At 39.5% G+C, this 23,938-nt stretch overlaps 1 protein-coding gene and 1 long non-coding RNA gene across 2 annotated transcripts in view; one reads left to right on the top strand and one right to left on the bottom strand.

Annotated features, from left to right (window-relative positions):
• Window positions 1-853: 853 nt before the first annotated feature.
• On the top strand, window positions 854-22,256 carry LOC121915899. The gene is made up of 4 exons (XR_006100760.1): window positions 854-1,157; window positions 2,861-2,946; window positions 16,073-16,183; window positions 22,125-22,256. It is a non-coding gene; the product is annotated as an uncharacterized LOC121915899 (long non-coding RNA).
• The window catches only part of TTL (tubulin tyrosine ligase), a 39,610-nt gene continuing 20,084 nt past the window's right edge, over window positions 4,413-23,938 (bottom strand). Inside the window, exons 3-7 of the mRNA XM_042440512.1 lie at window positions 22,057-22,289; window positions 20,216-20,351; window positions 19,834-20,103; window positions 17,931-18,074; window positions 4,413-14,440 (exon numbers count right to left, since the gene is read on the bottom strand). Of these exons, the coding sequence (XP_042296446.1) occupies window positions 14,326-14,440; window positions 17,931-18,074; window positions 19,834-20,103; window positions 20,216-20,351; window positions 22,057-22,289 (898 nt within the window). The 3' untranslated portion in view covers window positions 4,413-14,325. The remainder of the gene's footprint in view (window positions 14,441-17,930; window positions 18,075-19,833; window positions 20,104-20,215; window positions 20,352-22,056; window positions 22,290-23,938) is intronic.

The raw sequence follows: 23,938 nt of genomic DNA, 5'->3' as shown, positions 1-23,938 counted from the left end.
CGGTGCTTTCTGGGAGTTGTAGTTCCGTTAAAACCGCTCAGTTCCCGGCATGCACTGCGCTCCTCGGCAGTACTCTTTGCGCAGGCGCGCACCTCCAAGTCACTATACACTACACCGGAACAGTTCTGGCCTCGAATCCTGTTGCATTTCGGGGCTTGTAGTCCACTGAGGCCTAAGAGCCCTCTGGCTGAGAATTCCTAAATGCCTCTCCCTCAACTGCGAATCCCAGAATGCAACGGGAGCAGTTAAAGTGGAATAGCAGGGCTATAAGAGTGTAGTAGTGCCTTAATGCCCTGAGTGCAACTGAGTCACACCCGAATTATATTATTATTATTATCATTATATTAATTATATTATTTCATTATTATTTTGTTAGTATTATTACTATATTATTATTATTATTATGTTATTATTATTGTTGTCCTAAGTGCAACTGAGTCACACCCTAATTATTCTATTATTATTCTATTATTTTGTTAGTATTATTACTATATTATTATTACTATATATATTATTTTATTATAACTACTATATTTACTATTTTATTTTATTATTATATTATGTTATTATTTTGTTATTGTTATTATTGTTATTATAATTACTGAATGCTTTTAAAGGACCTGTTCTTTCACTTTAAAGTGTTTCCCACAGTTTTTATCTTTTTAAAGTGCATTTTGTTCTTTTAATAGCTATCTATTTTAACACTGTAACAATTTAATTCCTTTTTTTAATACACCTCTTTTCTACGTTTTTAAATTGTATCAATCTTTTAATGTCGTGAAGACGCTTCGAGTCCCAATTCTGAGGAAAGAGTGGGATACAAAGAAATAGAATAATAATAATGATGATAATGATGATTTTCTCCCAAGATTGGAACTGAAAGCGGCTTACAGTCTGAGTTAGTAATTAATTAATTAATCCAGTGCAATTAAAAACTTACAAAATTGACCACTGAAATGGTATTAAATGGGTAAAATGGCGTTATGCATTAAAGCGGTATTACTATTAAACACATGCTAAGCAAGAGGCACTACTGCTCCCCAGATATCTTCCTTTTGCAGAGATGGACTGTGGGCTTTGCCTGCATCCCTTTGAAACACTGAAGAGGTGGAGAGAGTGGGGCCAGACTCACTGCGAAGAGAAAGGAGTGATCACAGGTTTGGTTTTCTTCAAATGCATTTTTATTTTTTTAAAATACTTTTCAAATTTTCAAACACATCTTACCAAATGTTCGCTTTAATCACATGAAACTACGCAGCAGAGAGATCTTGTAGCTCCTTTGAGATTAGCTAAAGCAACAAGTTAGCAGCATGAGCTTTTGCAGACTTTAGTCTACTTCCCTAGATGCATTTGGTGAGCTGTGTACACATGAATACATTCAGGCTGCACTCCTCATATTGTAATTTAAAGGCATAATTTTAATTTTGCTCGTTGCTTTGTGTCACAACCAGGGCTGGGGAGTAGTGGTGATTTGGGGTCATTCCTTGTCCTACTCTGGAGTAAGATATTTTTTCTTAATGTTACTCTTCCTCCTATAAAAACTTCTTACTCCAGGGGTAGGCAACCTTTTTGAGCCGGGGGCCAGGTTGCTGTCCCTCAGGCGACTGGGGGGCCGAAGCCGGGGATGGAGCTTCCACCCTCCAGGGCGGGGCCACGTGCCAGGGGGTGGAGCTTCCACCCTCCGGGGTGGGGCCGCATGCCGGGGGTGGAGCTTCCACCCTCCAGGGCAGGGCCACATGCTGGGGGTGGAGCTTCCACCATCCAGGGGCGGGGCCACATGCCGGGGCGGAGCTTCCACCCTCTGGGGGCCAGGCCTCCCCATCTTTGCTGGCCCCTGACAGGGCCCCAGGCCTCGTCAGAGACCGGCAAAAAAGCTGGTGGGCCCCCTGGAGGGCCCCAGCGACGGCACCGGACCCCCCAGAGGCCCCCTGCCACCCTCGGAGCCCCTGCCACCTCCTGGAGGGCCCCAGGGACGGCAGCAGGTCCCCCCAGAGGCCCCCTGTCGCCCCCGGAGCCTCCTGGAGGGCCCCAGGGACGGGGCTTTTCGCTGCTCTGGGTGCCGCCATTTTGGGCGGCAAAATGGCGGCGAGGTCGCGCGAGATTTCACCGCCATTTTGGGCGAAAAAATGGCGGCACCCAGAGGCCGCTATGGGCGTCGCCATTTTTTCATCCAAAATGGCGGCACCCAGAGCGACCTGGGGGAGGTTGCGTGAGACTTCGCCGCCATTTTGCCGCCCAAAATGGCGGCACCCAGAGTGGGGAAAAGCTGTGACGGGCAGCTGCCACGGCGGCGCCAGGGGCCAGGTGGCAGGCCTCCGCGGGCCGCATCCGGCCCGCGGGCCAGAGGTTGCCAACCCGTCTTACTCTTTTACTCCTGACTACTACTACAGCCCTGGGGAAAAGCTCCGGTTGCTTTGCAAGGCTGGAGTAGGAGTAAGAGTCTCTCATTGCTTCCCAGTCCTTGCCCCTGGGCAATATAATAAAATTGTTTTTTGGTCTTTGCACGTACAATGTAATAACAGAATGAGGAATAAGTATATTTTGTTACTCCTTATTCTTCCTCCTCCTCCTGTAAAAACGTCTTACTCCTTACTCCTACTCCCCAGCTCTGGTCACAATTACCATTGTTGTTAATTGCCTTCAAGTTGATCCCAACTCATGGATGAGGCATCGCCAAGACTCTGCTCTGCTTAGTTCCTATAAACAGGGCTATCATATCATCTCTTAACCTTCTCTTCCCCAGGCTAAACATCCCCAGCTCCCCAAGTCTTTATGGTGTGGTATGAGAAGAGGTCAAGGGGGTGATGCCAACCCTAGTGATGCCCCAAGTCCCCTAATGGCAACTTCATTCATTTTTTAGGGTTTTCTTAGGCAAAGAATACTCAGAGGTGGTTTTGCCAGTTCCTTCCTCTGAAATAGAGCCTGGAGCACCCAAGATACTAAAAGGTGGGTTATTGTTGTGTGTCTTCAAACTGTTTCTGAGTTATGGTAACTAGAGTCACCACAGCGAACCTATCACAGGGTTTTCTTGGCAAGATTTTTTCAAAGGGGTTTTTCCTTTGCCTTCCTCTGAGGCTGAGAGAGTGTGAATTTTTCAAGGCTGCCCATTTGTTATGTGCCTTCAAGTCATTTCCGACTTCTGGCAACCCTTTTGTGGAGTTTGCAAGATTTATTCAGAGGTGTTTGCCTTTGACTGCCTCCGAGACATTTCCGACTTACGGCTAACCTATCCCAGGGTTTTCTTGGCAAGTTCTTTCAGAAGGGGTTTGCCATTGTCATCCTCAAGGCTGAGGGAGTTTGACTTCTCCAAAGTCATCCAATGGGTTTCCATGGCCAAGCCAAGATTTGAACCCTGGTCTCCCAGTGTCCTTGTCCACTGCTCAGATCACTAAACCATGCTGGCTCTCAAAATATTTATACCCAACCTTATATCAAAGATCTCAGGGTGGCTTACAAAGGCACAATTCAAAACAATAAAATAATTAAATAAACTAAAACATATTAAACTGCAATTTTTTTTAAAAAAAATATGTATACAGTGTTTGTGATAAATTAATTTGGCCTGAAGGATTTAATGAACAGCCAAGTTTGAACAGCACCTAAATGACATGAGTGTTGGTGCCAGCCCATGGGGAGGGCATTCCACATTTGAAGTGCCACAACTGAAAAGGCCCTCTCCCATATCCCAACACAGGGTATTGGTCTCACTTAATCTTTGAGCAGGAGAGACATTCCCTCAAGTATTGAGGTCCTAAGCCATTTAGGCCTTTAAATGTCATCAGAAGCATTTTGAATTCAGATCAGAAACGTATTGGTACTCAGTGCAATTCTTTTAAGATTGGCATCATGATATGCTGTCTGTACAGTACTCCAGTCAGCAGTCAAGCTGCTGCATTTTGCACAAGCTGCAGCTTCCAAGTATTCTTTAAGGGCAGCCCTATGTACAACACATTATAGTAGTTTAACTGGGAGGTTACCAGTTTATGGACTACTGTGGCCAGACTGTCTTGGTCCAGGAAAGGCCATAGCTTTAACTAGCTAATTAACTAACTGAAAAATTAAAAGTAATACAGCCAACCTTACTGTTAATAAAAAAAAGTGGGCCCATGGTATCCACTGGGGTTTGGTTCCGTGGATATCAAAATCCGTGGATGTTCAAATCCCATTTAATACAATGGCACAGTAAAATGTGCCCCTTCTATAAAATAGCAAAATCAAGTTTTGCTTCTTAGAATTTATATTTTTAGAAAATACTTACAAGCCATGGATGCTTTGTGGGTAAAAGTCTGTGGATAAGGAGGGCTGACTGCATTCCTTACCTTTTCTTCTTTTGGTATCAACTTGTGCTCCTAGGTATTTTAATGCTTCTTTTTCAAAAGATGCACTCACATACACACAGCCAACAAATAAAATCAGCTTTTGTATTTTTTTATTTGTTTAAGAGAGGTCTGGATACAAATATCTGCAAAAAACCCATGCACTGCTTACAGCCACATATTCCATCAGACACAAACATACAGAATCACACTACAATTTTTTGAAGACAAACAAAAGATCGCATGACACAATTTCAGACATCACATGAATAACGCCATGATGGTTTCAGACCTTGTAATCTATAGCCCACTCCAGCCAACAACAACAGTACAGTTTCTGAGGCATAGTACACTGTATGTTTATTTTAGTAAGTAATGCTCAGAGAAGGAATGTCTTGACCATTCATACACATTAAATGTTGAGGTTCCTCAAATACAGTGAAATACCCAAGCCTGGCCATAATGAGTAAAATTAGTTTGGAGCCAGAAACAATATTAATATATTTGTAATGGTTTGCATGGCAGCCTCGAAAACTGTAGGAGGTGGACATTGTACTGTTTTTAGCCTGGTGTTTGTAACACTGAACAGGATATTTCCCTATGGAGTTAAAACAATTAATCCATCTCAGAAAGATCTGATAAAGTTAAGATAAAAGTTCATTTTGTCTCATCACTACGAAAGACCTTAACCACTAAATGAGTACATTCACATGTGTGTTTAAACTCCATGGCATCTGGCCTGTCAGATACACTCAAAAGCTCTACTCAGCTGTATCTTCTGGGGTAAACAGAGAAAAAGTTCAGCTCCTTCCCATTTTTAATATTGTCACTTAAGAAAACAGATCATGGAAAGAGATGGTGCAAAAATCCTGGAAGAGGATTTTGTTTCACACAATACTTTGTTTATGTTTTGACTACAGCTCTTGTAATTCCCAACAGGTGGTTATTCTGGTTTCAGCCTATGAAAGTTGTAGTGCAAAACATCAAGGAGGCACCTGGTTGCTACTTCTGCTACAAGGGTTGCCACTTGTTTCCTAAAAGAGGCTGTGCTTCTTCATTAGTTCCACAACAGACAGAAAACTAAATGATGTAATTTACATTCTGGAAAAGCAACACCAGGGTGACCAGATGTCCTCCTTTCCCCAGACATGTCCTCCATTTCAACCTTCTGCCCAGAAAGGATCCAAAATGTCCTTCATTTTGAGCACAACTAAGAAGCATGTTTTAGTTTTTATGTGGTAATGTTCTCTAGTTTTTCCTTGAATGTCTCACAGTGCCTTGCCCTCCTTTTTGGTTAAGACATCTGGTCACCCTGAGGAACACCAGTTGCTGTTGTTTGAATCCCACCAGTGGAAGCAATACACTGAGGACATGGGAAGGGGCCTTCTCCACTGTGGCACCTCACTTGTGCAATGCTTTATATTTGGAGACTGTTTCACATTGCCTTCCTTCCAGTGCTAAGTTAAAAGTCACCTTTTTACTAAAGCCATTGGAGTCTAATGACCTCATCCAGTGTTTTTGTATATATGGGTTTAGACTGCTTTAATGTAGACTTTTAAATTATGTGATGGTTTAATATGCTTTTAGAACATTTCCGTTATTTTTAACATTTTAACATTTTGCCTCATCTTTTAATTTCCCCCAAATGATTTTACTGCCCAGAGATCTTACAACATGATCTTATGACTGCAACATCAATGTCTTATTTTATTTACCTACTGGGAAGAACATTTCTTACCTACTGTTATATTTAATTTTTTAATAGTGCTTCTATTTAAAAAGAACACCTATTTTGTTATCAACAGCTTCCAAACCTTACATTGCTATTCACTGCAGGAATATGACATGGAGGACTGATGTACAACAGATTCCCCCCTCCCATTCCCATGATCTACTAGGGGAACCCTCCAGAAGAGATGGAAAAGGGCACAACAAGGGAGAAGTCTGTTTGAAGCCCTTCCTCCAAAACAGAAAACCACATATACACAGAGAATATGATTACACAATAGGTTCAGGAAATTCTCAATAGTTGGCTCATTCCAAATACAAACTGCAACTTGAAAACGTAAATTAACATGCAGCTAGATCAGTTTGTTAGTAGGTAACCAAGGCATTAAGCATAACAGGAATTCTTTCTTATTTACCAGTACTGAGCTTTCTCTGCAATGCACTCCTGCAGGGAAATTTTGGTATACCTTGCTGTACACTTTTAGGCTGCATCCGCACTGCAGAAACAATCCAGTTTGACACCACTTTCACTGCCATGGCTCACTGCTATGGAATTCTGGCACTTATCGTTTGTCATGGCACCAGAGCGCTCTGACAACAAAGGCTAAATATTTCACAAAACTACAAATCCCAGAATTCCATAGCACTCAGCCTTGGCAGTTAAAGTCATGTCAGCCAGGGTAATTTCTGTAGTGTGTGGATGCTGTCTCAGTTTCCACATGGTGACATTACAGCATTGCAATGTCCAGTCAATATCTTGCAGAAACTGGTTGTGCATCATAAAATATATCCAAGCATCCTCTGCAACATATTGGAGTTCCTTGCAGATATGCCAATGTGTGGAAAAAGTTCCCTGAGAACAGAAAGAGTCACTGTGCTCAAACTTCTGAAAGGAGAACCATATCTAGAAAATAATGCAGGAGTTCTGGGTGGCCTCAGCCCAAAGCAGTATGTGCTCTAACAATAGGAAATGCTCCGAGCCGTGGTCAAATCCCACCTGAGTAAGTTGTTTTACACCTCAGTTCAAAATAGATCTCCTCTGGAAGGCACACAGAGTAACTCAACCTAAAATGTGACAAACCCAAATTACATCAGCATTATTGTACAAGCCCCAAATGTTTGCTAACATAAACAGGTGTAGCTGACAATGTATTACTACTCCCCCCCCCTTGAAATGTCTGAACTTCTCTTTCAAATTGGATGTACCTCTCCACTAAGAGGTTTCTACTTTTTTGAGTAGAAACGATGCTACAACTTTCAAATGCATCCCCTCCTTCATTCATTCTATATTTAAGAACATCTTTTCTTATCTATCATACAACACCCCATTCATTTTACGGAACAAATGTAAACGAGGTCTGAACTGAGTAATATGAGTATTTACACCCTAGTGCTTGGATTCATCGCAGTTATTGCTCTGAAGGTTTGTTCAGTAGATAACCTGTTCCTAAAGTTGACAAATCTGCTCACCAGTGGATATGGGCAGCATAATAAACCCCAGTACATATGATCCCAGAACATTATAAAGGTTGCACAGTTTAGAAAATATATATTCCAATATCAGAAGAGGCCATACACTTCATTGTTTCATAGTGGAATATAGCCCTTTTGAGATTTTTTAAAAATTGTATGTATGCTATACAGTACTAATTTTCTTAATAGCTTTCCTGCAAAACTGAAGAAAAGAGAGACCATAAGCATTCATTAAGTTTTCATTTTAAAAAAGAACAATAACAGAAGAGAACTTACTTCTAACGGAGAAAATTCAAATTCTACAAATTAACATTTAAAAGGACTTTCTTGCTATTTTGCTCTTGCCAAATTCTTTTATAAGTTACCACAAGTTTTCTCATTTTCTTTCACGCAATGTGTGGATACCAAAGATATTTCAGGCAGCTGGTCAAGCACTGGTTTCCATCATTTAAAACTCTATCTACTTCTCTTACCTTCAAATATACATATCTAATCCCATTGTAAATGCATAAGCTAAGTCGTCCGTTCAAGTCATCTTAGTGGTAGATTATTAAAATGGACAGGGAGTTTTAAAATTACTTTGAATGAATAAAGTTACATTATTATTTCTTTGCTCATGAGAGGGTTCAATGCGAACAATCCATAATTCAAAAACATTTTAAAACAGTCTCATTGATTTAACTTAACAGTTGAACCAACACTATACAAAATTTTATAAGAAGGGGAGAAATGAAGCAGAAAATGTGAACAATGTATGAAGCATCAGCAATAGGCCATCAGAGACAAATTACAATAAATGGAAAAGTGTATTTTTAAAATGTTTAAATGAAGACACCAACATCATTGTGTGACATGGCAATAAATCAAGAGGCATGATCCAAAAGCTACTTGGATGTATATGCCAATTGCTAAGAACCGAGTCATTGAATAGCTTGTCTATGACTTGAAGGAAATCTGCATAGACAATACCTCAAGCCAGCAGGAGAAGGAACCTTTGGGCCTCCTGATGTTTAGGACTCACGCTCTCACAAACCTTTACTATTGGACATGTGGGATGGGGATGATGGGAATTGCAGGTCAAAACATCTGAGCAGCCAATATTTCTCCAATTTTGCTCAAGGGCATGGTTTTCGAACAGCTTTCTCAGCAATCAAGAGTTTATTCAGAAGCTTACAAAACTACCAATAGTGGCAGACAAGCTTATTGAATAAGTATCTACCAATATTCTCTTGCACATACAGACTGATAACTAAGTTCAGGAGTTGTGATCAGCAGCCAGTGCTCCATAACATCTTCCTCTGTATAGGAGAGATGCTATCCACAATCTATCTTAGCACAGTTATTTTTTTGATTAGCATTTCTAGAATACCACAACCACTGTAGCCACTGTGATATCCACCTGCTGCAACAAAAAACTCTGCTTTAAAGGTCTGGAAAAAAGTTTCAGGAGATTATCAAACACAAACGGGATAGGGACAGGATCGCTTCTCCGTCCTTATCCCACCATTAAGCCGTCCGTGACTGCGATAGCGTGAAAGTCTTTCAAATTGTAGCACTGATCCCGCCATTAAAGCGGCATTGTAATAATGCAAACTTCTGTTAATGCAAAATGCTGGCCAATGTTACTTTATTGATAGGTTAATGATGGGATCTGCACGACATCACCTGAAAGTCTTTTGTGTGATCGCGGTCAGTTGCGCTTTTTGGATGGGTTAGTCATAGAATCATAGAATTGTACAGTTGGAAGAGCCATCCTGTCCAACCTCCTGCCATGCAGGAAAATACAATCAAATGTGGCTAAAGACCAAAGAGCTGAATAAAAGCTGGCAATTCTAATCCCAGTTAAGCATTTGCACTGAATTCAGAAATGCCCCATTAAACTGAATACTCTGGTTGGACATGTTTGCTCTTGGAGAATTTGCAACTATCACCCTTAATAAAATTTATACTGAAGCTCATCAGGCAACTTAATGTGTGCCATAAGATGTCAAAGACCTGGTTCTGCACTTGCCAGAAGCCAAAAGTTAACATTTCCACTAAATGCAGTTTGGCAAAGCAAACATCAGGTAACATTTGCTTAAATGGTAGTACCACAGCCCAAAGGCTAAAAAGCTTGTATGCCTGAACAGACATCATTTGCAAGCATGTCCATACAATTCATATTAGGCCAATAGTATGGCAGCATGTTCATAGCAAGCATTCAAACTAGCTAGCTAGCCAGATCCTGAGGAGTACATTTTATTTAACAGTATGCAAAGTGATCTTGTAGCATCTTTGAGACTAACTGCATCTGGTAGCATGAGCTTCTGTAGACTTGAGCCTACTTCCTCAAATACATGTTTATTTTAGTACTCAACATCCATCTGAATAAGTAGGCTGAAGTCTACAAAAGCTCATGTTACCGGCTTCTTTCTTGCAGTTAGTCTCAAAGGTGCTACAAGATTTCTTTGCAGACTGATTTTCCAGACTGACATGGTTATGTCTCGGAATCTTATATAACAGTGACTTTTAAAAATTTCATTGCATGCAGACTATTCCCCATCACTGTAGAGGATAAGCTCACTCCATCATCTTTATGTGTAGTTCTATTGAGTTCCAGGGGACTTCCTCTGAAGTAAATGTGGGCAGGACAGCAGCAGGGCTGGATTTTTGGGGGGTAGTGCCAAGGACTGTGGGGGGGTTGTTCAACTGGACTGGCACTAGGCTCCAGTTAGCCAAGCTACCTTTTTCTCTACTAGTATTTTAAAGTTTTGCAGAAACAAACACAACCAACCCAACAATGGACCTGAGATCTTGTATGAGGAGGTGAATCAAGCTAAAAATCTTTAGCCAATATAATATCAACTAAGATAGAGCATTTTTTCAAAATAATAATAAGCATAATAATCATAATAACAACATGGGGGGAGACAGAACGGACTGCCATTCTCATTTGCAAACTAGTAAATGTGTACCATGTTATGTTGAATATACAGTGGCCTTGAATTTCTCAGTTAATTCTTCCATCATTAGGATGTTGCCAAGATTCTCTGACCATAACATACAACAGATGTACTGCAGCCACTCACTCACAAACCACAAGGTTGTGAGTTCAATACCAGCCATGGGCTCAGCGTCGACTCAGCCTGGAATTTTCCCAAGGTCGCTAAAACGAGTACCCAGCTTGTTGGGGGAATTAGCTTACACATTGTAAATGGTTTAGGGAGTGCTTAAGTGTACCGATAAGTGGTATAGAAATGTTTTTGCTATTGCTAATGTCAGAACTCTTATTGGCTGGATTTGCTGTGGTACATAATTATGTTCTCAATCCCAACCAGAGGATCTCTTGGTTAAAACTGTCTAGTATGCTCTTCCATTTGTAAGTTCACTCAATTTTTGTAATTCGAATGATCACCCAGCACTTTTGAACTAAACTATTTGAACATGCAACATGCAAATATCTAGAAATGACAATGTCTTCACAATGCATAATTGTTTGTAGAATGCTCATCAGTTCTTATATGTTCATAACAAATATTTGGAAAATCAACTGAAACTTCCTGAATATTAAACCTAAAGTTGTGATACATGAAGTTCTGCTATAACCAGATGATTCTCTCACTAAATAAATACTTATAGGATCAGTGTATAAGTATCTAGTCAATATTCTAGCCATACCACAACTACGCATGAGTTCAAAATTGTCTAGCCTACCATTTGGGATTAAGACTCCAAAATTCCTGCTGGAAACAAGTGCTAATGTTTGTTCTCATCCTATTGCACTCAGCCTTACTTTCAAATAAATATACTTATCATTTAATCTAGAACACACAAACAGTGCCATTTTTGTACCATAAAATGAATAATAAAATAAAATATTTAATTTTTGATAGGAATGTTCCATTTTAATGGCCATTTAAAATGTTTAAAAACAAAAAGTGTTTCAGGGAGGAGTGACAGACAGCCTGTTCAGCCCACAAATGTCAAAAACAATCACTGGGGAGAGGGGAGAACCTCAATATTAATGCTAACTGAGAGATTAACAAAATAGATTACCCTCCATTTTGCAATACTGTCTTTAACAAACATACAGTCTTCCTTAGCTGAGTATATTGCTAACTACAGTGGGCCCTTGTTATCCGTCAGCGTTTGGTTCCAGGACCCACTGTGGATAACAAAATCCATGGATGCTTGAGTCCCATTAAATACAATGACATAGCAAAATGGTGTCCTTTATATAAAATGGAAAATCAAGGTTTTCTAATTGGAATTTATACTTTTTAAAAATATTTTCAAGCTGTGCTTGAATCCATGGATAAAAATATCTGTGGATAAGGAGGGCTGATTGTATAAACAGTATCCCTTGAGCTAAGACTCCACAGTGTCAATTCCCCATCTATTGTCAGTTGACTCAGGATTTTCATCTTGTCCTCCTCCTGCTTGCACTCCTCTGTGACACAAAAAAACAGCTCCAAAGGGTTTCCCAGAAAGCAGCTAGTAGCCTGGGCTTCCATAGACTTGAGCCTACTTCCTCAGATGCATGCTTATTTTAGTACTCAACACACATCTGAAGAAGTAGGCTCAAGTCTACGAAAGCTCATGCTACCAGCTTCTTTCTTTATCATCTTGAGCATGTTTTTAGGGTAGATAGGCCTGCAAGAAGGGAGGATCAATGATTTTGATGGAAAGAGTCCAGCAGAGTTACATCACTAATTCCTGGCCCTACTCAGCCCTAGTTTTAGAAGAAAGCTGCTATCATAAAAGGATGGATGACATTGGGAGAGGTTCAAGTAGACTGCCAGGAAATCTCCTTAATATAGTTACCTCTCTCTATATATATAGCCATCTTGCATCTATGCTGGCAACAAGGAGGGCAACCTGTATAATTCAGGGTGCTCCATTTGAGCCTGGGATCTAGTAGGTGCCAACATCTACTTTCTCTTGGCATTAGTTAACAATGGAAAAGAAATACAGGCCTCTATAATGTCATGGCCAGACCATGAATGAGCTATCATGAATGGACTTAGCTGCCTCCCAAACTTATTCTAATGTCTACATTGGGCAAACAATGGTTACCACAAGCCATAGTTTGCCTCCAAACCACTATCTAAACTGAGTTTCTAATGGCAATTTGGAATCCAACAATGTGGCAATAGTCAGACCCATTTGGATATCTTGGCAAACTGCAGTTGTTATAAATAATGAAGGGATAAATTAGAGTATATGAAGGAAACGGGAAGTGAAGTGACAGAATGGTAACTGATTCACAATGACAAAACCATGGTTTGGCTATGACATCTGAATTAGGCCGCAGTGGTTGTCAAATGGGGGAAGCGATCAGCCACCTTTCAAAAGCATTTACTAATAAGAGACATGCCAAGGGAGGAATGAGGTTTTTAAAAGTGGCAATTGAAGCTGGCAATGTTCTTTTCCACTGATCCTCCTCCTTTAAGAGGCAAGAATAAAAAACAAGGAAATATATGAAAACCAAGAAGAAAAAAAGGTTAAATGCTCACAAACAAATCAAAGAACAGTGAAAGGAGATCTATAGATAACAACATACAAAACTCTGGAGTCCAAATGATGTGAATGTTTTGAACAAAAAGTTGCATGCAGTCCGAATGCAGGGATAAATACACTGTGATTTCAGTGCCTCTTTCAGCTAGAATATCCGATTCTAAAGAAGAATGCATTGAAACTGCATTAGAAATTAGCCATGGGACATACGTCCAGCCAAGCTGAAGTAGGTAAGACAATGGATACTTGTCCAGTCTTATGCATGTTTACTCAGAAATCAGTACCACTATTTTAAATGTGTCTTGCTCACAAGTAAGTACATAAAAGATTGCAACATTAATAAACCTTTAGTTTTAATAAATGACATTCTCAGGAGTGCTAATATACAGACATAGTCAATTGCCTGCCAAGGCAGAGGATCAATGTGGCAAAGTTGCTTCGTGGGCCACTGGTCTCAGAATCCCTCAGCCAATATGATTACTGGTCATATTGCCTGAGGGATTCTGGGAGCTGTCATACAAAAGTGATTTTTTCTAGGTCTGCACAGGATATGATGGAAAGGTTATGTTTTGCATTGTTAGATCATAAGCTGTGGCAGCCTGTATTAGAAAGTAAAAGGAAACAATGGTACTTCATCCTTTAGGTTAGTCTTCTGCATTTAGAACAGTTATGTATTGACTTTTAAAAAACCAAACATATGTGCCCATATATATATAAACAAACAAAGGTTTGCAAGAAACAGTCTGTACTCCACAGGACAGATTTTTTTTAAAAAAAAAACCTCTACAGAACTAGACAAGAACAGAGTAAGTTAGTCATTAGGAACAAAGCTAAGGCACTAGAACTGCAGCAGGTGAAGAAAACAAAACAACCTCGCACACTGGGTTGATTCAACCTTCAAACTATTATGTCCTTGGAAGGATATTAATGCTAACACCCATTTGCTAAAATAAATTATTACATGGGGGAGAGGAACAGTGAAAAAAACCCTTTTTAAACTTTAATTAAAAAAACAAAAAACAGTTACGCTGTTCTCCCAGAAAGTGTTGCTTCAATTACAGGAACTGTTTCTAAAGTAAACATTTTCCAGAACACACAGAGTTGATGTGACAACTTTGGTTCATCTTGGACTTATCTCTGAAACTCTTTCACTTCTGAAATCCCAAGACGATATCTGTCTTTCTCTCTCTTTTTTGCAGGGGCATGATCAGCAGGTGAAACAATCAATCCATATCTCTTCATTGTCGCTAGAACTGAACAGTTGGCAGTTTTTCCCTGCCTGTTACACAGATGCCTTTTTTAAAAAATAACATTACAATTTAATAAATACTGATTGCTGACACTGCTTTTGCATGGTTTCAGTAAGAGGAAAGACACTAGAGATAGCTACATCCACGATGCCTTGGCAAAGCTCTGGATAAAGTTTCCTAAAAATCAAAAACAAAAAGAGAGGAATTAAAATTATAACTTTAGCCCACAAGAATTCATGCATTGGAATCAGGATTGTATCAGTTCTACTAAAAACAACTCCTAATTAATTCTGACTCCATTTCATGCATCTATTACAGATAGCTGTAGCAGATGCAGATTAGAAGAATGCAAGTTTTTTTCCTGTCCATAGGAGATCACCCTTCTCAATTTATAAGTGTGCATAACAACAACCAGTTCACTGCATTTATATTTCATATCACAGTATGTCCAGGACATAACTGTTTTCATGATTTCATTAATTAGTTAAAGGCACTAAAACATATTCTTCAGAACTTGATTGACTTATTACCTTCGCATGCAAAGGTACTACTTACGCTCTTTTCATATTCAATTTAAAATCTGATGTTTGAAAATCATTCTAAAATAGAATCCAATTTACTGCACAGGGTGGACATGCATATAGTGCAATAAACCATGGTCTTGTTAAGCATGGTTTGCAGATTTAAGCCACAAACTGCATGCAGACAACTGAACAAAACCGTGGCTTGACCACTGCAGTTCAGGTTTATTTTTTCTCCCACTCCTTCAGTTAGTTATTGGTTCACAGCTGAAGTAACAAGCCATGGATAAGCCATGGCTTGTTACTCATGACAAAGCATGGTTTAAACATGTTAACAAATCATGGATTCAGACTGCAGTTTGGGTCTGGGTAACAAACCAGCATTTGTTAGCAGAGATAGGACTGCATGTTGCAACAAGCCAGATTTAACAAACCACACCATAGTTTGTTGAACATCAATGTGGCTAGCAAATGATCAGATAATACAGTGGTGCCTCGGGTTACGAAATTAATTCGTAACGCGGCCGCTTTCGTAACCCGAAAAGCCTTCGTAAGCCGAATTGCCATAGGCGCTAATGGGGAAAAGCCGCGATTCCGTGCGAAAAAGCCGAAAAAAGCACCAAAAGTTTTTTCGTAACCCGAAAAAACATTCGTAACCCGAAACAATAATTCCCTATGGGATTTTTTTCGTATCCCGAAAATTTCGTAACCTGGGTATTTCGTATCCCGAGGTACCACTGTATAATGTGCTGAGGGTCCAGTTTGCATACAATTTATGTTGACTACATGTCGATTCATAAATAATATTTATTTATAACTTGCCAGCTAGCCAGCACTGATTTAAACCCAGACTCAGAATTAATCCTCATTATTCTTGTTGGAAGATAGAATGGCTTTGTGCCCTTTATTTTTGTACACTAAAGAATTATTGACATTATTGTGCAGTTATTGATATTGCAGTGAGGAACAGAATTTTCACCACAAATGCATCATACTACCCCACAAGAATATGAAATATGCACCCATGGACAGGCATACAGAAGGTGGGTGGATTAGTTAGGGCCAAGATCTAGGAATGCAGCAAACATCTGTCCTTTTATCAGCGGTCTAATTTGCTTTCATGTATTGTCCCTCTCATGTGCAAAACAGTATCCAGTGTTACTAGCAATTTGGAAGAAGTCATAAGCGTTTCCATGTACCAGCTGATCTCACTTATTTTATTTCTTAACTTTAGGGATTGCTGGAGTTTGTAGCTTCTCTTGTCACCACTGTCCTTCCCCTTTTGCAGCACACCAGAACAAGAATGAAGTACAGGAACGTTTTGAAAACTCAAGGAGCAACTGGTTTTGCCTTTCGAAAGTACGGTGCTATTGAGCAGATGGAGATACCTTTGGAACTGGTAATACTATATTTCAAGGGATTACGTTTGATTATACAAAACAGTTGTGTGCATTTTGGGGGGGCTGTTGCCTGCAGCTGCTCCAACAGGAAACTATTTGAAAGCAGATCCTCAAAGGAATAGACCATGAACGATGAATGGGTAGGAACTCCCTTTGATGTGCACATCTCCCATCATTATTGTTTTGTCCCCTGTGCCTGATTTTATCAGTCATCGAAGTTTAAGAAGTGGATAGAATTCAATTAACTTTGTATTTGAGAGGAACTCTCCACTACTCAAAAATACTATTGATCAGGGATAGAACACATTTTTGTAGAGGCCTTCTTGCATACTTGTTACTATGTGCCTTCAAGTCATTTCCGACTTGTGGCAAGTCTATGGCGAACCTATTACAGGGTTTTCTTGGCAAGTTTCTTCAGAGGGGGTTTACCTTTGCCATCCTCTGAGGCTGAGAGAGTGTGACTTGTCCAAGGCCACTCAGTGGGTTTACATGGTTGAACTGAGATTCCAATCCTGGTCTCCAGAGTCATAGTCCAACGCTCAAACAACTATTCCACACTAGCTCCGTACAGAAGAACCCAAATTCAAGCTGTGGCATTTCTAGTTAATAGGTTGCAGGACTTGGAAATTCTGTTTAGATCCTTGAAAAATGGTTCCTAGTCAGTGCATTGAATGAAATGGACCAATAGTCTAAGGTAGGGGCCTATCTATCATCACGGCTCAGGAAAGAGATGCCTTTCTCATTCAGGGCTCCTGTTCTATGGAGAACCTTCATGGCCTGAAAATGTTTATGTCAGGGATAGGCAACTGACCAGTGGGGCAAGGACTATTTTTTTACCCTGTGCCTGCCCATTGGGGTACACTGGCACACTTCTGGACACAATTGTGGCCAATTTTTTAGATTTCCTTTGTGTTTTGCAGAGGTGTAGAGGGTTTTGGAGGGTTGAGAAAGCAACCAGCTATGGTTTGAGCAAAACTCGGGAGCTTTGGGGCAAAATAATCACCCAGTTTTTCACAACAGGGAAGGCGTTCCTTCCCTATTCTCCTACAATGTACTGCCCTGTCTGACAGGGACCCAGAGAAGTGCAATCTCTTTAGCAATCTCAGTTCTTATGCGGGAATATATAAAGGGAGACACTCCTTGAAGTACTGATGTCTCAATTTGGTTAGGGCTTCAAATGTCATTGTTAGCACTCTGAATTCAGACCAGAATCATTTTGGCAGCCAGTGCATATCCTTTAACTCAGTGCTATTGTTTTTGTCAGATACTCTGGTCAGCAATCCGTCTGCTGCATTTAGCACTAGCTGCATTTTCTGAGTCATCTTCAAGGGCAGCACCACATCGACTGCATTGTAATAGTCTAATTGGGAATGGCTAACAGTGCAATGTCCCCAGTGCAGGAGTGAGACCTACGTATGTGATGCTGATTGGAACACCACACTGAGTTAAAAAAACAAATTGTCAGTCCCAGGGCAGGCATCAGTAGCAGGCCCTATTGAAGTGCTAGGGCAGGCATCAGTGGTGGGCCACATTGAAATGCTGGGGCCATGGCAGTTAGCCAAATAATAATGCCAGACTAGGGAGAAGAGGGTGCCACAATATATTTCTTGCATGCATGCAACCCTTTTTTCAAACAAAGCCAATGATAGTCTTCAGAATTACACTTTTTTTGTCCCAAATTTCAAGAAATATATTGTGGCACCCATAGGAAAGCTTATTAGCATGCAACAAGAAAAGTATGCTTACTGGGCACACGCAGGGGCACCATTGACTTCAATTAGCCAAACCTTCAAGTCTTCATCCACCATGAAATCAAAGCCAAAGAGTTGGAAACTCTGGTAATGGAGGTGTTTGGTGCTGATAGCAGGTTCTATACACATAAGGCAACTTCTGTGAAAAAGCATGGAATACATGTGAATCGACTGACAGAATTATTTAAAGTTTTAATCTGTAAAATTATTATGGTGCATTAAAGCCTGGGGTTTCAGAAGAACTTCTTTGGGATTCACGCTGCACAAATAAAGCAGTTTGACACCACTTTACTTACTATGGGTCTGTGCTATGGAATGGGATGTGTAGTGTTGTGAGATACCTAGAGAACTCTAATGCTCTCTAATGTTCAAAGGAGCATACAAGAAAATTTCAATTCCTTCCCTAAACTACAAATCCCAGGATCCTTTAGGATGGAGCCATAGCAATTAAAGTGGTATCAAACTGCTATAATTGTGCAGTGTGGGTGCACCAAAGAGTGTGAATGTCTTTATGATGGCAGATTGAGCAGTGACCTGGACTGGATTACCTTACCATTGGACATGCTGGCTGGGGCTTTTGGGAACTGAAGTCCAAACAAGCTGCAAGTTCAGGAATCTTTGATCCTACCTTATTAACTACATACTTGCCAATCTTAGGGCAATAAGCCAAAAAGTATTTGAGACACAACTGTTTCAACAACAATCACTGTAGTGAATTTTTTTCTCCAATAACATTCTCTGTGTAACACAGCCGGCATTATAAATTGTGGATTTGTTCAGTTTTATTCTCAAAGTTCCAAAGTATCCTTAAGAATTCCAGTTTTCCCAATGACGTTTTTGTTGGGCATCCATAATTTAATGTTCTAACTCAAAAATGTCCTACCCAAAACAAAAATGTCTTCAAACTAGAATACAAAGGGATCTTGTAGAACCTCTGAAACTGAAAGAAAGAAGTTTATAGCATAAACTCTTTCATCAAATGCATCTGATAAAGTAGACTGAAAAAGCTTATGCTATAATCTCCTTTCTCTCATTTAATCTCAAAGATCCTACAGGTTGAGTTTCTGTTATCTGAAATGCCAAGGACCAGAACTGTTTTGGATTTCAGATTTTGAAATATTTGAATACACATAATGAGATATTTTGGAAATGAAAATTTTCTGTTTTTTGGGGGGGGGGCATCTCTACCCAAATCTAAACAAAATTGTATGCTTCAGGTAATTTTATACAATATTTTTAGTAATTTTGCACATGAGACAAAGTTTGTGTAAACTGAACCAATGAACTTGTGGCATCATGTCAGTGCTCAAAAGGTTTTGGATTTTGGAGCATTTTGGGTTTGGGGATTCTGGATAAGAGGAGCTCGACCTGTATAAGATCTCTTCATATACATACACAGCTATGTCTTTGACTGCTACTTCAGATAGGAAATTTATGTTAAGAATGAGAACTCTAAACTATTTTAGTGTGGAAAATTGCATCCATGTGGGCAGTTGTTATCTCAGCACAAATTTATGTGATCTCTGACTCAGATTTTGAAGTGGATTGCTCATTCCCCCAAAGACTAAAACTAGATATAGGGAACACATGAGGCATGAATTCTGTTTATGATTCTACCTAACATTTTTTGAGATACTTTTAGGAGATATTTACACATTTCATGCATAAGCACATTAAGCTCTGCTAGGAAAAGTGATGTCAGATGGAGATGATGCAGATGAAAGAACAATCACTCTGTCTCAGCCTAAATTTACCCTAAGGGTTGTTACATAGGAGTTAAAATGAGAAGAGAGAATAATACATATTGCCCTAAAGGTGGGATAAAAATGAAAAAGATAAGGTAAATATTAACAAATAACAGCAAGCTTTGCCTTGCAACAGTCATCTTGATACATTACCTTATTATATTTTTGACTTGTAATAAGATTGAATTTTCCAGAGTAGTGTTCAAAGCACTCATGAGATACTGATTAAACTCCTCAAAAAACATTTCATTCCCTTCTTCATATCTCCCATAGTTTTTAGAATATTCCTTCTGTATGCAGTGATTGGTCAAATGGCAGGTTTTGTCTAGGAAATTAGCACTATTGTAAGGTTCTGAAGAGGTCCGTAGAACACCTTCTCGGTAGAGGTAGATATTATATAGGTGATCCACTAGCACCCAGCTTCTAAAAGTCAGAAAAAAAATATAGATTTTTTTGTTTAAATCATGTTTCAAAATTCAGGAGAATCAGACTGAAATGCTATTTAACCTTTTAAATATGACTACAATAAAGTTACCGAATGTCAAATTTGCGATGACCGGGTTCTAAGAGCATAGGCTTCTCAAGGTATTTCTGAATCACATGTACTTGTCCTTGATTATCAATAAAGTCCAGAAGTTCAGTAGCCTCTGAAGAAATAAGAATTCCTTCACCTAACCAGAAAAAAGGCCAAAATTATAACTTACACATTTTTACAACCTAAGTGTTTTTAGCTTAAAACATGTATATATATATATTTCAACAACTCCACTGGCTGCTTTGTTTCTAGGCAGATAATTTCAGCAGGCTGACTGCTCAGGAGGAAAGGACTTTGCAGAATGTGCTGGACTGTTTATTGTTTTCTTTTTATTGGTTTCACTTTCTGTTCTGTCCAAGGTTCTGGATAAATATTTGGCTCCCAAGGTGGGTTTACATTTTAGGGAAGGATACTCATCCAGAGAGCTCTAGTGTCTCACCAAATTACAAACACATGGTCCCACATGATGTAGTCATGGCAGATAAAGTGGAATCATAGCACTACAATTTTGTACTGTGAAAAGGACCTAAGATGGCCCCATAGAAAACCTCCTGGATAATGATCAATTTGTGGCCCATGTAGCTGAAAGGGAAATCGATAGCTCTAAATAAGAAGAAACCAAAGGGCCTAATGTTGGAGTGAGAAACCAATAGGTCTCCAGATGTTGCTGGATATCCTTGAACATTGCCAATGCTGGCTGGGGCAATAGAAGTTGGAGTCCCGTAACATCTGGAGGACCACAGATTTCTCACCATCAGTAAACCACTGATGTAGCCAGATAGAGTAAGCCATGGAGGCTGCAGATGACAACACAACTACAAAAGCAGAGATTCATGAGGCCAGCCCAGATGTTCTTGCAACTAAAAGGAAGATACATGACTCCTGAGCTGACTGAAGGCATGATTCCCTGATTCCCTCATTCCTCCCGTGGCCCCATCTTAGTGATGGTTGAGGATCAACAGAGGGACATCAGGGTTTTTAGTTTTTAATTGTTGTTTTTATGCATTGATATTGTGTTTTAATATGTTATACTGTTTAATACTGTCTTAAGGGGGGGAGGGATAAAGTATTTTTAATTGTCATATTTTATATTTTACTGTTGTTAACTGCCCGGATTGGTTTGCCAGAGGGCGGTATACAAATAATAATAATAATAATAATAATAATAATTATTATTATTATTATTATTATTATTATACAACAATGCAATGGGAAAAAAGCCTAAAAAGAACCATGTAGTTCCATAAATGCAGAAAGAATGAGGCAACAAAGCGAATACAGCACACTATACAAATAGCTGCCCAACAGAAGAAAAATAGACAGGCCACAATGTGGAAAACAAGTCATTTTAAACTTGGGTGCCAAAGGCAACTAAGTATTAAGATGCTAGAAAACGTCACAGAATGGGAGTTAAAAGCTAGGCTTCCATCTGAAAATCAGTAGATATTTTTTTTAATTATTTACACAGACACGTAACTTAAATTTACATAAATACTTGATACTGTATATGTTATCCAGAACTTGGAAAGTTACTTTTTTGGGCTACAGTTTCCAGTAACTAGCATGGAAAATTCTGAAAGTTTTAAGCTTTGTGCTTATCCTTGCAACAAACTTGTAAGGAAGAGTGATACCATTATCTTCAGACTGCATGACACTGAGACTGAGAGATAGCAGCTTGACCAAGGCCAACTAATAAGTCTGTGGCAAAAATGAAATTTGAACTGGGGACTTTCTGATTCAAGCCCAGACTTTTAGCCGTTACATTACTCAAGCACCTCTAGGATTAATATACAAGTCTAAGAAGAAAAGTAACCCATTCAACAATTCTGCCAGATGCTAACCTTTGGCACCTGCCGAGGATTTGGCTATCCACACATTTCCTTCTCCACTCTCTTTCTTTTTCTGATAGGATGCCAGGAAGACCTCCCTTTCATCTGTCCTTGTGTTGTTTATCAGATGATGAATCCCATTCTGTGCTGGAGCTACTGGAGTATTCAGGTTGGTTGGATAAATCACATAGGATTCCGGGAACCATGTGCAAGACTCTACCAATTCAGGGCTTGTCTTGATGAGTCTAAACAGAAAAGCAAAGAGATTTCATTTGGCCTTAGGCATAAGTAAAAAATGGCTTGGAGGTAGATAACAACAAAAATGGACCAACTATCTGATTCAGTATAAGATACCTTCCTATGCTTTGTTTTGTTACCATATCAGTTTGTTATTATGTGCTTTGACCCTGCCTAAGACATATATAACTGAGTTATAGAAAGGTAAGCTGTATATAATTTTACAGAGTTCACAGATGAATCTTAAAAAGGAAAACAACTGTGGCAGAATAAGTAAAGTGAATTATTTTGCTTCCACAAAAAAACGGACAGTTTTAAAAAAGCAATGCTAGCTTGAAAACTATGCGTCATGTAGCCTCAAGACTTCTTCATATGAAAAAACCCCTACATAACAATGAATATACATAAAGCTCTTATGTAATATTAGTATATATTGTTAACAATATGCCTGCAAGCATCCCGTTGCTGTTGGTGAATCAGACGAGGGTTTCCAGTGTATGGAAATGTCCTGAAAAGAGATCTCTAAACCTGTTGGTCTGTGTGAACTGGATGCAAAAAGATACCATTCTTTTTTCTTTTACTTGGAAAATTGTCTTTTGTGGGGGGAAAGGTGTTTATGCCAAATTATGGTATTACATTATTTTCATTCTAAATAAGTATAGGGTAGCATCAGTTGCTACTGTACACAATGAAGGGTTCCAACACAATAAGATACGGGGCATATACAATTTTGTGTAGAGGAATTATGAGCATTTTTTGGAGAGGAGTGCCTCATAGTTTTCTTCAAATTTTGAAAGGGTTCCATGACCCCAAAATGATAAGGAACGCCGTTTTATAAAGTAATGTCTCTAGTTACATATGTATATTTTTATCTAATTTAAACAGTACTTGGGATTTCATAGTCTTTAGAGAAAAAACAGTTTCTACAGTCTTCCCTAGGGCAATTATCCATTTTACTAATATTGAGAAAGATGAGAAAAGAGGAAGTGGAAAATGATACACAGATCTTGTGTATAATAGAGCCATGGCAATTCAAGTAGCATTGAAGCAATACAGTGGTACCCCGGGATATGAAATACCCACGTTACGAAATTTCCGGGATACGAAAAAATCCCATAGGAAATGACTGTTCCGGGTTACGAAGGTTATTTCGGGTTACGAAGAAAATTTTGGTGCTTTTCGGCGCTATTTCACACGAAATCGCGGCTTTTCCCCATTAGCGCCTATGGGTTTTCGGCTTGCGAAGGCTTTTTGGGTTACGAAAGCGGCGGCGGAACGAATTAATTTCGTAACCCGAGGTACCCCTGTATAATTGTGTGCTGGGGTACCTCAGATATCCAGCTCTGGATTCTTTCCTTAGATTTTGGGGATCAATCTTTTAAAAAAAGCCCCAACCCAGACAAGTATCTTCAAGAAGCTTCTATAAATGCCATTATTTTATTGGGGGAAACTAAGGAGGTCCATGGGCCATAAAGAACAACATTGGGAGGTTTGTACAGCCAGAAGGCTCTACTTTGCTCATCCCAATGGCAGACCATGGTTCAATATGAAATCCAAGTGGAGCCACTGTGTGAACCAGTCAGCAGATCATATGGAGCCAGTGTTTGAGTCTAAGGACCATTTTGTGTAATAATAATAATAATAATAATAATAATAG

Source organism: Sceloporus undulatus, chromosome 1 (genome assembly GCF_019175285.1).
Source record: "Sceloporus undulatus isolate JIND9_A2432 ecotype Alabama chromosome 1, SceUnd_v1.1, whole genome shotgun sequence".
NCBI lineage: Eukaryota > Metazoa > Chordata > Lepidosauria > Squamata > Phrynosomatidae > Sceloporus > Sceloporus undulatus.
The sequence above is the reverse complement of the archived record's forward strand: the minus strand, read 5'-3'. Positions and strand labels throughout refer to the sequence as shown.